At 36.2% G+C, this 16278-nt stretch overlaps 1 protein-coding gene across 1 annotated transcript in view; it reads left to right on the top strand.

Moving 5' to 3' along the window:
• LOC125663424 (mucin-4-like) overlaps positions 1–16278 on the top strand; it is a 56731-nt gene that overhangs the window by 23606 nt on the left and 16847 nt on the right. Inside the window, exons 10-24 of the mRNA XM_056147751.1 lie at positions 2494–2538; positions 3720–3776; positions 5950–6012; positions 6224–6271; positions 7209–7355; positions 8257–8301; positions 8506–8535; positions 10892–10936; positions 11408–11434; positions 11991–12041; positions 13185–13205; positions 13490–13534; positions 13775–13831; positions 14824–14847; positions 15876–15956. Coding sequence (XP_056003726.1) covers positions 2494–2538; positions 3720–3776; positions 5950–6012; positions 6224–6271; positions 7209–7355; positions 8257–8301; positions 8506–8535; positions 10892–10936; positions 11408–11434; positions 11991–12041; positions 13185–13205; positions 13490–13534; positions 13775–13831; positions 14824–14847; positions 15876–15956 — 786 coding nt within the window. The remainder of the gene's footprint in view (positions 1–2493; positions 2539–3719; positions 3777–5949; positions 6013–6223; positions 6272–7208; positions 7356–8256; positions 8302–8505; positions 8536–10891; positions 10937–11407; positions 11435–11990; positions 12042–13184; positions 13206–13489; positions 13535–13774; positions 13832–14823; positions 14848–15875; positions 15957–16278) is intronic.

The following is a 16278-nucleotide window of genomic DNA, read 5'->3' as shown; positions in this document are numbered from 1 at the left end:
ATGGATCTATAGCTACTGGTACGTCTGCTGGTGGGGCATTAAGTTCAGGAGGTGCAGTAAGATCAAGTATGGGATTATCCAGCACCGGAAGTGATATTAGAGGATCCGGGTCAATCAGTTCAAGAACCACAACTGAATCCAGAAATTCAGCCTCTGATATGAAAACAGGTGTTGGCTTATCTAACCCGGTGCTCTTTAACTCTGAATTGATGGTTGCAAATACCGCGGAGGCCGCTGCAAAAGTTCCGATAGACACAAGCTTAAACTCCGAGGTCGCGATCACTACTAAAAGATCAAGCAGACGAAAGCGTGGCGTGGGCGAGACTAGAATGGTTGAGCAAATAAATAACATGCTTGATGTCTTGACCGGTTATTTCAAAGAGACACACAACAAGACAGCAAATAATATCGTTAAAGCGCTTACAAAAATACATAAATCAAGAAAAGGAGACCCAGCGATGAAGCTGTTAAATATTACAGTGAAAACAAAACTCCGAACAGTCCCAGATTCCAAGACCAAAAGTAATAAAGAAACAAAAATCTTGTCAGAAACAACTAATTTCCAGGTTCGAAATAAAGACACGAAGACAAGTAAGGGGGTTAAGATGAACACTCGGTTGACAAAATCAACTGCAGCAGCAAATGGGGCTCGATCTACGACGTCCAAGAAACCCGCCAAAGGAGTGAATCAACAAACAATTAAAAAAACTGAGGAATCAGAAAGAGTAGTCATACCTTCCAAAAACGTAAAGGTTTCTTTGACAAAATCCGTTTCACCTACAGCCAGCGAAAGAGTTATTGAGCAAATAAAACAGCAGATGATTAAGGAAAAAAGACTAGAGGGTCTTCGACAACAACTTGAAACAGCTAAAGAAGTGACCAGAACAGCAACAGTTACCAAGAAGACACAGACAATTGCAAAACAAACGAAAGTTTCAAAAAACGAGAAGAGGGATAAAAAAGTGACGAAAAGGGTCCAAAAGACCACAATGGATCCTCTATCTATCGATACAACTTACGTTTATGAATTTGTGACACAAGAACCTGTCACAGAAATTGTGTATCCAGAAACCACTAGAACAACTACCACTACAACCACCACCACCACTACACGCCCTCCTCCAACGCCTTCTCCCACCTCCGCTCTACAGAAAGCACGGGCCATTTTTGGTCAGAGCAGACGAGCCCGTCGTCAACGAAAACCTCCAAAGAGTCGGAAGCAAGCATTAATTGAACAGGTGTCGCACAGACTGGCAACCTCAGATGATTCATCACGAGTCCATACCGTCGGGCAATTATCCAACTCCATCCCACACGCAAATGTCCTAGGAAGAATGTCTATATCCAGGAACGATAACCGAGGAGCTGATGTTACGTCCAGTCTTTCAGGATCATCTGGTAGAGATTCCCAGTTGTTTTCAGAGGTCCGGGACACCCATTATCAACCAGGAGGCAAGATTGGATGATATATAACCAATTCAAATTGTATTAGCAATCATAATGTAATATCATTTGTATTGGCATTAAACAATATCTTACGCAGTGTCTTAACCGCCTTTATAGTTTTAACTTGCGTCTATCATTTAAGATTGTGGAATTACGTAATGTACATGTGATTTTGGTAAACGTGCATGTTTTGTTTCGGAGGTTTTATCGTTCTTTTTTGTGGTTTACTAGTTACTGTAAAATCATCACTGGTACGTCATAACATACATGTACGTACAGAAATCCTCTGAAAACAAGATACGGTAAACAACCATAAAAATCCCGGAAAACTTGTCCATTTACAATCATATACACATTGTTTTATACCATTAAAATGTGACGTTTCGGAAAATATGTGATTTTATAGTAACATGGTGTAAATACATCGTTTGTATGTTCAGGTGGAGTGGTTATTAACACAAGTGTAGATATGTGCGTACGTGCTTGTGCATGTGAATTGATAACATGATATCCATAATAGTATCTTGTATTTACTTATATCATGGTATCTGGTATTTACGTACATCACGGTATCTGGTGTCTACGTATATTGTGGTAAATGGTGTCCACGTATACTATGGTATCTGGTCTTAACCTATGTACCCTGTATTCATTGTCAAGTAAATCCATGTTTTTTTTGTTTTCCCCTTAATCTTCACTCCAGTAGATGCATCCAATAACTCAAACGTAACAGTAGATGAGCTTATAATAGCCAACACAACAGCATATCTGGAAATTAACACTACTACGTCACGTCCGGCTACAACTGCGCAAGGCGCCCTTCCTGAACCTATTCCAGTGGCGTTAAGCGATTTATCTAGCCCAAGTGTTCACTCACGTAACATTTTTTTGTTTTTTGTATTTATCGCAAAAAAGAAACATTTGAGAGAATGAGAAATGATAAATGATTCAAACTTCTTAATAATGTTTACAAATCTACGTAAATAATTGTATTGCTATAACTGACAATATGATAACTATTTCTATCGTGGGTTTTCTTGTCCTCAGCTCCAGCAGCTGCACCCAGTTCAAGTTTATCCCTGTCTTCGTCTGGTAAGTTAAATTATTCATATATACTGTTCCTTATCTTTACCTTGCATATATCTGAATATAGTTAAAATATCAATTTGTATTTGTATTAATATGGGTTCTTATCGGTAAAGAATTCAAAACAAAAATGAGCAATTTCAAGACCTGAATGCCTACAACCAATTACCAGTTCCGCTTGCTTGTCAAAAGAGAGATCAAATTGGGTGGTACTTCGGATTAAACCACAAAAACCAAGGTTCCGTGTCACAGCAGGTGTAGCACGATAAAGACCCATACCTGTTCAAAAGCCGTAAGCGCCGAGCATAGGCCTAAATTTTGTAGCCCTTCACCGGCACTGGTGACGTCTCCATGCAAGTAACACTTTCTTAAGTGGGAGGTTAAATAATGATCAATCAAGATATCCCGGCCGCGACAGCCTAGTGGTTAGGACGTTTGCTATACGACCCGGATCCATTCTCCTTTTTGGCACCACGTCAAACCTAAAACGTTCAAGATATGTATTGACATTGACTGTTTCTACGCCAAACACCCGGACTTTCAGGTAAAAGTGATGATACATAAGGAAGTCAAGGGTCACGATAGATGTCCACATGATAAAAAATAATCCTCACTGGAATGGCTGTTAGCGCCATATATAGGTCAAAAGTTTGTGACGTCACGTGATGCTGAACTATTCAAAGAGGATATTTATGATCCATATTACGTGCAACACATATTCCTCAGATATCATAATCTCCTTATGAAAGATGGAGGTAGTAAAAGGTGACCATATAATATGGGAATCACACAAGCAGTTGCTGACGTTTCAACACATAAAAACCGGTGTCAGCTTTCATTTGGACTCATGCTTCCGACTTCAACAAACACGATATCATCCAGATACCACCGGTCCTTAACTTTGACAATTTTTGGCGATAGTCATTTGACTTTTATGACCTACTTTTTTAAAGAATGGCCATGACCTATTTTTAAAAAGAAGTCATATATTTTTTCAGGAACAACCATAAGGTATTTCTAAGGGATGTTTATGACCTATTTTTGAGCGATTAACATTGATATATACATGTCATCCCGGACATAAAGCTATCACAATGTTAAAGCTATTTGTATATATTATTATGGTGGCCACGTTGTTTACTAATTTTCTTTGATTTTCTTTGCATTTTTGTTATTTCTACTTATAGCCCGTGATGCAACTTTCGCAGGTCTAGGTCAAGGACACGGCGTTCCCAATTCTTACGGTAAGATAGTTCAATTTACCACCAATCTCTTAGGGTAAGAGAGTTAAATCTAACAGCGATTCCTTAAGATAAGAGAGTTCAATTCAACCTTTAATTGTTTCTTACGGTAAGATAGTTTAATTTACCAACAATCTCTTAGGGTAAGAGAGTTAAATCTAACAGCGATTCCTTAAGATAAGAGAGTTCAATTTACCAACAATCTCTTAGGGTAAGAGAGCTAAATCTAACAGCGATTCCTTAAGATAAGAGAGTTCAATTTACCAACAATCTCTTAGGGTAAGAGAGCTAAATCTAACAGCGATTCCTTAAGATAAGAGAGTTCAATTCAACCATTAATTGTTTCTTACGGTAAGATAGTTCAATTTACCAACAATCTCTTAGGGTAAGAGAGTTAAATCTAACAGCGATTCCTTAAGATAAGAGAGTTCAATTCAACCCTTAATGGTTTATTACGGTAAGATAGTTCAATTTAACACTTAATAGTTTCTTACGATAGGATACTTCAATTTAACTCTTAATAGTTTCTTACAGTACGAGAGTTCAATTCAACACTTAATGGTTTCTTACGGTAAGAGCGTTCAATTCAACACTTAATGGTTTCTTACGGTAAGTGAGTTCAATTCAACACTTAATGGTTTCTTACGGTAAGAGAGTTCAATTTAACACTTAATAGTTTCTTACGGTAAGAGCGTTCAATTCAACACTTAATAGTTTCTAACGGTAAGAGCGTTCAATTCAACACTTAATGGTTTCTTACGGTAAGAGCGTTCAATTCAACACTTAATAGTTTCTCTGCATGGGTTAAAACAATTATCTTTAGATATTACAAAATGAAATGCATGTAATGAATTCAATGACAGAAACAGACCGATGTCATCATGCACAGGATGAAACTATGCCATTCAGCAAATTGAAAGGTGCCTAAAGGATGACTTTAGAGTGACTGAATTGCTGTTTCATCTGTGATGGTAACGGTACTTCATAAACAAATAAGAGAATATTTGTAATTTGCAACAAATATACACTGTAAGATTAGAGGGACTATTTTCACTAGGACTCTCTCTCTCTCCCTCTCTCTCTCTCTCTCTCTCTCTCTCTCTCTCTCTCTCTCTCTCTCTCTTAGAAGATTCGCAGCTGGTAAGAACCCTATTTTTATCCTGAACCTTGAACATTTCAGTAAGAAAGCGACCACTAGATGTAGAGTGTAGCGTGACGCTTAAAAACATCTAACGGGGGAAAACGGGAAATCCCGGGGGATCCGAGTTAGAATATGTCCTCAGTACCCCTTGCTTGTCGTAAGAGGCAAATAAATGGGGTGGTCCTTCGGATGAGACCGCAAACAATGAGGTCCTGTGTCATAGCAGGTGTGGCACGATAAAGATCCCTCCCTGCTTAGGCCTAACTTTTGCAGCCTTTCACCGGCAGTGGTGACGTCTCCATATGAGTGAACAATTCTCGATTGTGACGTTAAACAATATATAATCAATCAATCTAACAGAAAATGATAAAAGAAATTTAATTTTCAAAGTATTGCTGACGGAATACACAACAGGTGAGTCAGGGAATATTGTATACTTATCGATCCATATTTACATTGTATAACGTGTCCTTTTTACTGTGCTCATGTATCAAAGGTTATAGTCCACCGGAAGTTATATAAAGGACCACTACATGCTGTACACGCTTGATATATCTGCCTCCAATGTAGTAGTCACTCTACTTGACAAAGAAAATAATTTTTTGAAATAATTTTCTTTTCAGTCATGAGTACACCAGCTGTCCATTCTCAGAAATCGTTTTCCAGAAAACAATATGCTAATTTTGTTGTTCGCTTTGCTTTTCTTGACATGGGAGATGGGTCTAAATATATTAGAAGTACTAATAAGACACGAGTGTGAAGAGAAATATTTTCGTCTCATTTCGCTTTATATGTGTGGAATAGGGATGCTCAGTGCATCAGGACACAGGTGCGCGGGATAAATTAACTGATTAGCATTGCACTATTAGTTCACACATGCGTAAACAGAGAACGCTCTAGCACATCGCTTTTTTTTTTTACATTGCATAAATTTATATTGGTAGATTATATACCAGGAACCTTAAAATCCATCAATGAGTAATGTTAATTTTGAATTTCGATCCCGATCATTATTAATCAATTTTATTTCAGGAGGTAGTCCTAATAAACAATCGAGCGGAAATGGTATGCCAGACAATGCAATGAGAGCTTTCCTGGGTAATATTTTTTTTTAAATAAATCTTATTATTAATTTCAAAAGTCGTTGTCGTAATTTGTATTTGCTTACATTACGTGTAAACATTCATTGCTTACATTACGTGTAAACATTCATTGCTTACATTACGTGTAAACATTCATTGCTTACATTACGTGTAAACATTCATTGCTTACATTACGTGTAAACATTCATTGCTTTTCCACATTTCAGCTGTTCTATCGCCTACACAGAAACTGCAGTTACAGTCTCTCCTAGGAGGTATGTAACATTTCTCTATATATCGCCCGGATATGTAAGGTAGAATACATGTATATATCGCCCGGATATGTAAGGTAGAATACATGTATATATCGCCCGGATATGTAAGGTAGAATACATGTATATATCGCCCCATTATGTAAAGTGCTGTACATGTATATATCGTCCGGATGTGTCAAGTATTATACCTGTATATATCGCCCAAATATGTAAAGTGCTACAATAATATATATCACCCGGATGTTGACACACACATAGAACACGCGCCTGCTTTATTGTTGGCGCTTTCTTGTTTAAATACAGGTGTCATGATTGAGAGAAGCACGTGTAGAGGTACTCAAAGGAGGAAAGAAATTGAATCAAAAAATCTACACAAATAATTTGATAAGAAAAAATTAAAAGGTTAATAATCAATAATTCTAGGGGGAAAAAATAGGTAACAAAAAAGTGAATTGGTGGGTGGAGGCATCTATGTCTATATCTTCGCAATTTACGTTTATCAGCATTTTGGAACGTCTATGGTAGTTATAACTGATTTGCCAATATAACCAATTATTGGGTCAAATACCGTCTATTATGTTTCATATATATTGTTAGGCCGTTCTTTATACAGTCATTTTGACTTTGGAATATTTATACAGTAATTTTGACGACGAATTACTCTGTTTACCCGATCAAGATATAGGGCTCACGGCGGGTGTGACCGGTCAACAGGGGATGTTTATTCCTCCTAATCACCATGTCCCACCCCTGGCATATCCAGGGGTCCGTGTTTGCCCATCTCTTAATTTTGCATTAGTTATAAGACTAATGAAATTTTTCACTGTTCGTAATTGTTTTTCGTTGAGTAACCTATAGCCTGTCAGTATGGGACCACATATTTTACAGTTTGAAATGGACGGAGATATGCATGTTTGTACATTTTTATTTGTTCTAGGTGGTGGTGCAAGTGTTGTTCAAACAAGACGTAGGCCACCACCAACAACGACAACCACCACCACAACCACCACTACAACACCAGCGCCACCTGTGCAATCACAGCCGGACTTCAGTGCGCTTGCCCAGAAGATGCTACAAAGTCTCAGTACGTATTTTCAACTTCCGATTCCAAGTTCGACGCATGCTCTGTCATTATGCATAATAATTGTACACGTGTGATTCAGAGTTCACGGAAACATATGGGTTGAAATGGCGCGAGTTTGTTAATAACTAAAAGTATGCATTATGACACTTAGACCGAATTCTTTGCGAGAGCAACTCTGTTTTACAAGATATCAATGAATGTTTTGAATTATGTATATTTTTTTTAGATTCTTACTTTTTTATCTTTATATTTTTCCAAAATCACCGGTACAATTCTAATTTAGACTGGTAAATAGACATATACTGACATATACTAGGGAACAGCTGTCTGAAAATTGATTACTGTACGCTGAAAATTGTCCAATTCTTTTTAAAAACAATGTGTTTCGATTAAAGTTGATACATGGTTCAATATCATTTCAAGAACGTTTCATACTTTTTAGATATAATTACATTTATAAGGATATACATGTGTCCCCGATATTTATAGTTTAATTCAAATTTCAAAAGAATGTTGATACCACCTCCTTAAACGAGAGACGTTTTGTGTCGACCATTATGACGATGTATTATACCTCCTTAAACGAGAGACGTTTTGTGTCGACCATTATGACGATGTATTATACCTCCTTAAACGAGAGACGTTTTGTGTCGACCATTATGACGATGTATTATACCTCCTTAAAACGAGAGACGTTCTGTGTCAACCATTATGACGATGTAGTATACCTCCTTAAAACGAGAGACGTTGTGTCGACCATTATGAAGATGCATTATTTCTCCTTAAATGAGAGACGTTTTTGTGTCGACGATTATGCCGATGCATTATTTCTCCTTAAAACGAGAGACATCTTGTTTAAACATCATATACAGTGAATTGAATAAACATATTTTTTCTACAGACTCTAAGAACTCGCCTACAGCAGATCAACTACAACAAATGATGGGTTAGTAGGGAAAGAGTTGTCTGCCCATTAATAGCGACACTAATACAAATGTGTATAATGACGATGTCTTTTCTAATTTTCATGTACAGTTCATATTTTATAAGTGTTATAATAATGCTTAATTTAAAACAAGTAACTATTATTTCTAAATCTGGTGGGAATGGGGTGAATGTTCTTGAGAATAAGGTATGTGTTCTCGCTTAGCTTCTTTAGATACTGGTTCTCAGCCCGGCGGTGAGTATACTGATATAGCTACACCAGTTGCTTAATGGGGAGCGATTTCATGCATACAGCCAAAAGCTTACACGAAATTAGACTAACATAGCACATGATGAAGGCCATTATATCTAAACCATCCGTTAATATCCGATTATCGTTAACCAGTGAGGATTCATTGTGAATTATATCTAAATCATCCGTTAATATCCGATTATCGTTAATCAGTGAGGATTCATTGTGAATTATATCTAAATCATCCGTTAATATCCGAATACTGTTAACCAGTGAGGATTCATTGTGAATTATATCTAACTACTGTTTTCGGTAGCAGGCGTCATGTAAATTTTATATTTGAAATCAAAAGCAAATTGATATTTTTATTCAACATAGTGTAAATACTTCATTTACTACAGCACTGACATTAAAATTCATACATTTTGATAAATTTTGGGGGGTTGCAGTTTTGATCTTTGACACACAGATTTATTCTTATGTTTAACCCCTTCCAGCTTTACGGATCAGAATTGTAAAGGTTTTACCGTCCTAATTGATGACAAATGCCCCAAATAGATATCACTATTTGCCTGAAAATTTCTGTTTGACCCAAACCATGTTCATGATCGAGGTCTTAATGTTGAAGAATTCTTGAAATCAATATGAAGCATGTCGTTCATGCTTTCTGATTTTGGACCAGATTTACAACTCAGTGGCGTCACGATTTGTAATTAACATCGAGGTAGTGACGTCATGATTAGTAATTAACATTGAACAGGTATGATGTACCTAGTTTTGAAAATCTATATCATGTGTGTAAATTGAATAAAACAAAACTCTGAAAATGACTGTACTTTTCTAAATCCTGTGTAAGGAAGCTTCACAGAGTAAACCTTTTGAAACTTGGATATTTTAAAAGTTAACTTTTTAACTGGTATCTTGCTATAGAAAACGGTAGTTAACTGTAGTTCACTCTGGCATTTTGTTAGGAAAGTTTTCATGTTCTCCTTACATCACGAGTATTTTCACAACCAATTAACAGCGCAATTGTTAGTCATTTGTAACACACAGAGACACAAACGCATATCCGGATTCAGAGTTACTCCTCATTTGGGTTTTGTCTGCTAGCTTGTACGTTTTTACGTCATATTCAAGAATAGTTCACACATAAAAAAAAACTTCCACAGCTGTATGTCAAGTGTCTTCATTTATTTTGTCAACGCCTACCATGACAAGTAAACTCCATTTTCATAGTCGCATCCAACATTTTCAATGCCAAGCACTTAGTTAAGAAACAGTTACAATCTGTGTTAGAATCCTTAGACCTGACAAGGCGCCATAATCGGGAATGGAACCAAGGACATATCAATTGTGCACACCCTACACCCCAAAATACATTGATCGATTTGTAAAAGATCTATGAAGCTCAAATGAACATCAAATGATGCAATTATTGAGACAAGGGATGTATATTCATCCTAGGCACCTAATCCCACCTCTAGTATGTCCAGGTGTCCGCTTTTGCCCAACTCTCTATTTTGTATTGCTTATAGGAGTTATGAGATTGATCACTGCTCCTTATTTTCACCTTTCATAGAAATATTCTTGAATGAGACGCAAAACAACGTGCAAACAAAATACCTGGGGCTCGCATAGTGATAGGTGCTTTTTCTCCAACAGTGTCGTTGTATATAGCACACTGTGATATGTATGTGCCTTGTATTGCATGTACAGTAAAACCTCATTATACCGGAACGCCACAGAAAACCATTCATTTCATTACAGACGAATTCGTGTTTTCCCATCTTTTTTTTCTTTCTTTTAATTCCAGTCACATCTGTAACATCAGTGACTTGTATGATAATGAATAAGCAGTAATCCACTGCAATTCGTTATAAACAGTATTTCGTTATATACATGTAGACGGTGTTAAAAATTGTCACCCAAGGCGCAACCGAGGTTGATAATGGTTTTTGAGAGGTGAAGAGTTTGGATGTTTCAACTACATGCCGCTATTTGTTTTATTATACTGAGTGGTATGCATTACTAAACAAAACACAAAAAGGGAAACTGAATTTTGTTTACATCTATATCAGTTTTGTCTAATTCAACGTGGTGAAATCAATTTAAAGTTATCAAGTTCATAACTGTACATTCTGCAATAGTTGCATTGTCGGTCATGTATGGACGACGTTAAAGTTCCTGCTGATTATCGTTTGTTTCTTTTAATGGATTGATTTCACCCATCATTTCGCTATAACACACTGCTGGCTGCATCTAATTCAAATGCTAAAATCTTCAGCGAACCGCACCAATTTGACGCATTAAAAAACTATCATATCACACTTTATCAAGCCATGTTTCTCCGTTGTTGCAGGTATGAACCAAGAAACTGGTGGAAACCCGATGAGTCAACTTATGGGTGAGTAGCTCTGCCCACTTGTACCCGTCGTGATATCTAAATACTTGTAGACAACCCCTCTCACCCCCGCCCCCATGTTGCTGCCGCAATATCTAAATTTTGTAGCACCACCAAATTGTTTCTGTCGTCATTTCCAGATACATGTTGCTCCGCCCACTTGTTTATGTAGTAATAATTAAATACCTGTGTCTCATCTACCTCATGCTGTCGTAATTTCTAAATCGTTTTAGCCCCGCCCAATGCTTGTTGTCATAATACATGAATACTTGTATTTCCGCTCTCTTGTTCTTATCGTAAATCTAAATACTTGTAGCCCTGTCCACTTGTTCCTTTCATAATATCTTAATAGGTATTGCTGTCTATTTTATGCAAGATGAAACTAACAATCGTATATCATACTTAGGGACGAAATTATATATTCGTGTATGTACATTGTGTTTATACTGAGTTATGGTTCATGTTTCTTTCCAGCTTCAATGGCAGGAGGCGCTGGACAGAGTAAGTATCATTCCTATTCGTTATGTCCAGATTATAATGAAGCTCTGTCATTGGATGAAACACGTCACGTGATTGGCGTCTACTTTCTCTGGAATGCGATTAACAAAATCTAAACGGCAAGATGGCGTCAAGAACGTAGTTTCAATATTTTAATATTTCGTATACAGGTTTACATGTCAAACATATTGGTCCTCGACATGACTTGCCTTTATCTGGAGTTCAACCACCGGACCAATTCCTGTAAACGGTCTATAACAAACATAAGAAGTTATGATATGATTCCGTATGATAAGACGAATATTAACTTTTTGCATTCAAATGTGTGTTCCAATATGGATGTCGCTGTATCTACTTTCAAAGCTACATCTGTTCTGTGCTGTAAATGCTTTTTTTTTTTTTTTTTACAAAACTTATAACCACCATCTGCACTATCCTCCCACCCTCCTTTTTCATGAACAATATTAGATTTTTCAGTGATTATTGTTGTGTTAAATTAACAAAAATCACGTGATCTCTGTGAATCACAGTAAATCAGCAATAAACTTTTTGTACTTAGCAGGGGAATCCAGCAACAGTGGTAGACCAAGTCGATTCAACGACCCAATGAGTAAGTCTATATCTACAATATATATAAGTCAATACCGACATGTACAGTAAGTCTATATCTATATTATATATATAAGTCAATACCGATATCTACAGTAAGTCTATATCTATATTATATATATAAGTCAGTACCGACATGTACAGTAAATCTATATCTACAATATATATATAAGTCAATACCGGTATGTACAGTCAACCTATGTCTATATTATATATATAAGGCAATACCGACATCTACAGTAAGTCTATATCTATATTATATATATAAGTCAATACCGGTATGTACAGTCAACCTATGTCTATATTATATATATAAGGCAATACCGACATCTACAGTAAGTCTATATCTATATTATATATATAAGTCAATACCGACATGTACAGTAAGTCTATATCTATATTATATATATAAGTCAATACCGACATGTACAGTAAGTCTATATCTATATTATATATATAAGTCAATAACGACATCTACAGTAAGTCTATATCTATATTATATATATAAGTCAATAACGACATCTACAGTAAGTCTATATCTACAATATATATAAGTCAATACCGACATGTACAGTAAGTCTATATCTATATTATATATATAAGTCAATACCGACATGTACAGTAAGTCTATATCTATATTATATATATAAGTCAATACCGGTATAATAAATCCATATACGCATGGTAGCAAACCGATCTGTTCACTAAGTCACGGTAAGTCGATATATATATAGAAACTTGATAAGTACATTAACTTCATGTCTATAGTAAGTCTATTTGACAATACAAATTGTCATTGGTTCAAATGCTGTCTGACATGTTTCATGCCGATTATTAGGCCGTTCTTGGTACACTGATTTTGACTACGGATAACTCCGTTCACCTGATCAAGATATAGGGCTCACGGCGGGTGTGACCGGTCGACAGGGGATGTTTACTCCTCCTAGGCTCCTAATCCTACCTCTGGTATAACCATGGTCCGTGTTTGCCTAACTCTCTATTTTTGTACTGGGATTGATCACTGTTCGTTATCTTCACCCTTCCGTGCACGTGTATGGATAAGCAGATTGGTTTATAATTTCCATGTATCGTCTACTGCAATAATATATTTTGGTTACGTGTATATTATGGGTTTATGTTTCAGGTATGGGAATGGCCGGAATGAGTGAGTAAAACTTCCAATCATGTTTATTTCTAAGGAACGTTATACTACTGTATGAGAGGATAAGTCGATGCCTTTTATTTCCACGAATATTTTGGGAGGATTATGAATAAGTCAAATTGAAATTTCATAACAACTGACCGTAAGATTCACATCAAACTTGTGTCATATCTTAGGGCTATTCTAACAGGTTTTTCAGTGCATGGGCAATGATATGGGTCCCTCCATGCAATAGACATTTAACACATGTTTCAATTTCTGTATGATAGTATGTTTTCTCTGAACAGATCCAATGATGCGTAGAATGATGATGAGGAACATGCGCATGGGCAGTGAGTAAACCATCTTATTCGAAAAGATGTTTTCATTATCAATCTCTCTCAAGACTATTATAGAAAATTGAATTTGTTATTTTTTCATTTCAAAACACCAAATCTATGAAGATTAGATAAGAATATGTGTATTGTTTATTTTAAATAAAATGCATCATAAATACATACATTATGTGTATTACATTCCAATTTACATTGCTCGTGTATAGTACTTTATATCATATTTTCTGTTTTTAACAGACACTGCGACAGACCCAGGGGAGGTTCCTGAACAACCAACTCCTGGTGAGACTGGAGGTACGTGACTTATCACTAAATTACTACTGACCTAAAAAAAGCAATTCATTATCCTGAGACACTGTCCATAAGTGGGTAGAATCAGTATAGTATTTCTAACTGGAATAACAGTCCTCGGTAGCGTGCGTGCCTATTTACATCTGACGAAACAGGAAAGTCGCCCAGCACGAATCATTTCTCAGGAGATTCCAAACTCTAATATCTCAAGAGACAATCTCTACCACTGAGTTAAAAAGGTGCTAGCTGCATGTAATAAACATTCAAAGGTGACACCATGCTGCAATTGCTGATAGGCGGATCCCATAATTCAGTGGTGTGATGGATTCAATCTCTTCATACCATGTTATTTTGGGAGATAATTAACTTTAATAGTCTTCATCCAGCTATGATCTGTATTTCCATTGACGATTCTAGATGCGACAATTTAGTTGCACCCTTTTACCCTTTTATACATGAGCGTTTGGTGATTTGAGTCTACAACCAAAATCTCTTGAGCGAAGTTGGTGTTATCTTTGGTTGAATTCCCCCTTCCCCTGACATTTTTCTGTGTCCGCCCCATATTTCCACATACCGTATTGACAATGATTACCATTCGTTATGGATGCCGAACACACTGACCTCACAGTATTTATTTTACCCAGGTGGTGAAAGTTTTTACGCCGCCTGACACATTTGAAATCCTATTCTCCTTGGGGGTTTTTCGATAGTGTTTTGCGATTGCTTTTCATGTGCTCTTTCATGGGAGTTTGGAATGGTGTCTGTAATACTGGCATAACGTCTTCAAAATTCCTCTGAAACGTTTCTCTTTTTTTATCATTATGGTGTGGCTTGTTTGTTGTTGTTGTTATATTTTTTTTTTGGTGCTCTTAAAAATAATGCACCGATGTTTCATATTTTCATTGGTTTGATGTTCCATTCTAACATTTTCCAAAGAAAAATGATCTAACTTCACCCGTATAACACTGTACACGATTTTTTAATTTCTTCTTTAGGAATTAACCCACTGATGCTGATGGGTAAGTCACATGATTGAGGTTAACCTCCATTTCTTTGATCGCTATTATCTACTGATATACTTCTGAAACGTTATCTTTCATGGTTACATCTGTGATATTTGAAACAACTTTTCCTTGTAAGGTGGTAGGTTTCTGTCCCCCCCCCCCTCCCTCCCCCTTTATGCAAGATAATTATGTCTACAATCAAGATAATTATGTCTGCAATCAAGATAGTTATGTCTATAATCAAGATAATTATGTCTATAATCAAGATAATTATGTTTACAATCAAGATAATTATGTCAACATGCAAGATAATTATGTCTACAATGAAGATAATTATGTCTACATGCAAGATGATTTTGTCTACAATCAAGATAATTATGTCTACAATCAAGATAGTTATGTCTACAATCACGATAATTAGATGATTTTGTCAAACTGTAAGATGATTATGTTGACGAGCAGGTTACCAATCTTTTTGGAGAATCTGATATCAATATTGGTAAATTCACTTACTAAAGTCATTTATGATGTCAGATATTGGAGTTAGTAAGTTTTACCAATATTAAAATCAGATATTCGAAAAAGATTGGTAACATGCATGTCAACGTAATTATATTGCATGTTGACATAATTTATCTTGCAAGCAGGGAGGGGCTGAAATACTGTAAATCTGGTTATTTTTGCTGTCGATTAATTTTTAGCGTTTTTGCGAGTCAGTTGGATTCGCAAAAATATTTTTTTTTTTAAGATAATGTTTCACACGTTTTTTAATGTTTTACATAAATTCGCAAAAATAAGAAACACAAAAATAAATATATAGGCTTTTTACTCAAATTCGCAAAAATAAATCGACGGAAAAATATCCAGATTTACGGTACGCTACCATACCCTTGTACGTTTATGTCCTCTGAATGACTACAAACTTATTCATGATGTTGCTAACATAGTGTCAACTGTGATGGTGTCAATGATTATATTGGTAGTCAGTTTACTGTCACTGACTGTGAAATGTTTTAAAGTCACATATATCTGTTCAATGACAGCTATGGGAGGCGCCGGCGGCGGTGGAGGCGGCGGACTGGCCAGTCTATTGTCCGGAGGACTCGGCGGAGGCGGCGGCGGCGGTATGTTATTATTACTTTACATGCCAACAGCTTCAATAAGATCAGCATCTTTTTGTTCAGTGACACTTTTATTTACACGCATGTAATATATTCATGAAGATTATCAATGTAAAGGGCATGGAAGATTATAAATGTAAAGTGCATTAAAGATTTTAAATGTAAATGGCTTGGAAAATTATAAATGTAAATCACATTGAAGATTTTGATTGTAAAGGGCGTGGAATATTATAAATGTAAAGCACATTAAAGATTATAAATGCAAATCATAAATGTAAAGGCCTTGGAAGGATATAAATGTTGAGGCCTTGGAAGATTATAAATG

Source organism: Ostrea edulis, chromosome 8 (assembly GCF_947568905.1).
Source record: "Ostrea edulis chromosome 8, xbOstEdul1.1, whole genome shotgun sequence".
In the NCBI taxonomy this organism is placed as follows: domain Eukaryota; kingdom Metazoa; phylum Mollusca; class Bivalvia; order Ostreida; family Ostreidae; genus Ostrea; species Ostrea edulis.
The sequence above is the reverse complement of the archived record's forward strand: the minus strand, read 5'-3'. Positions and strand labels throughout refer to the sequence as shown.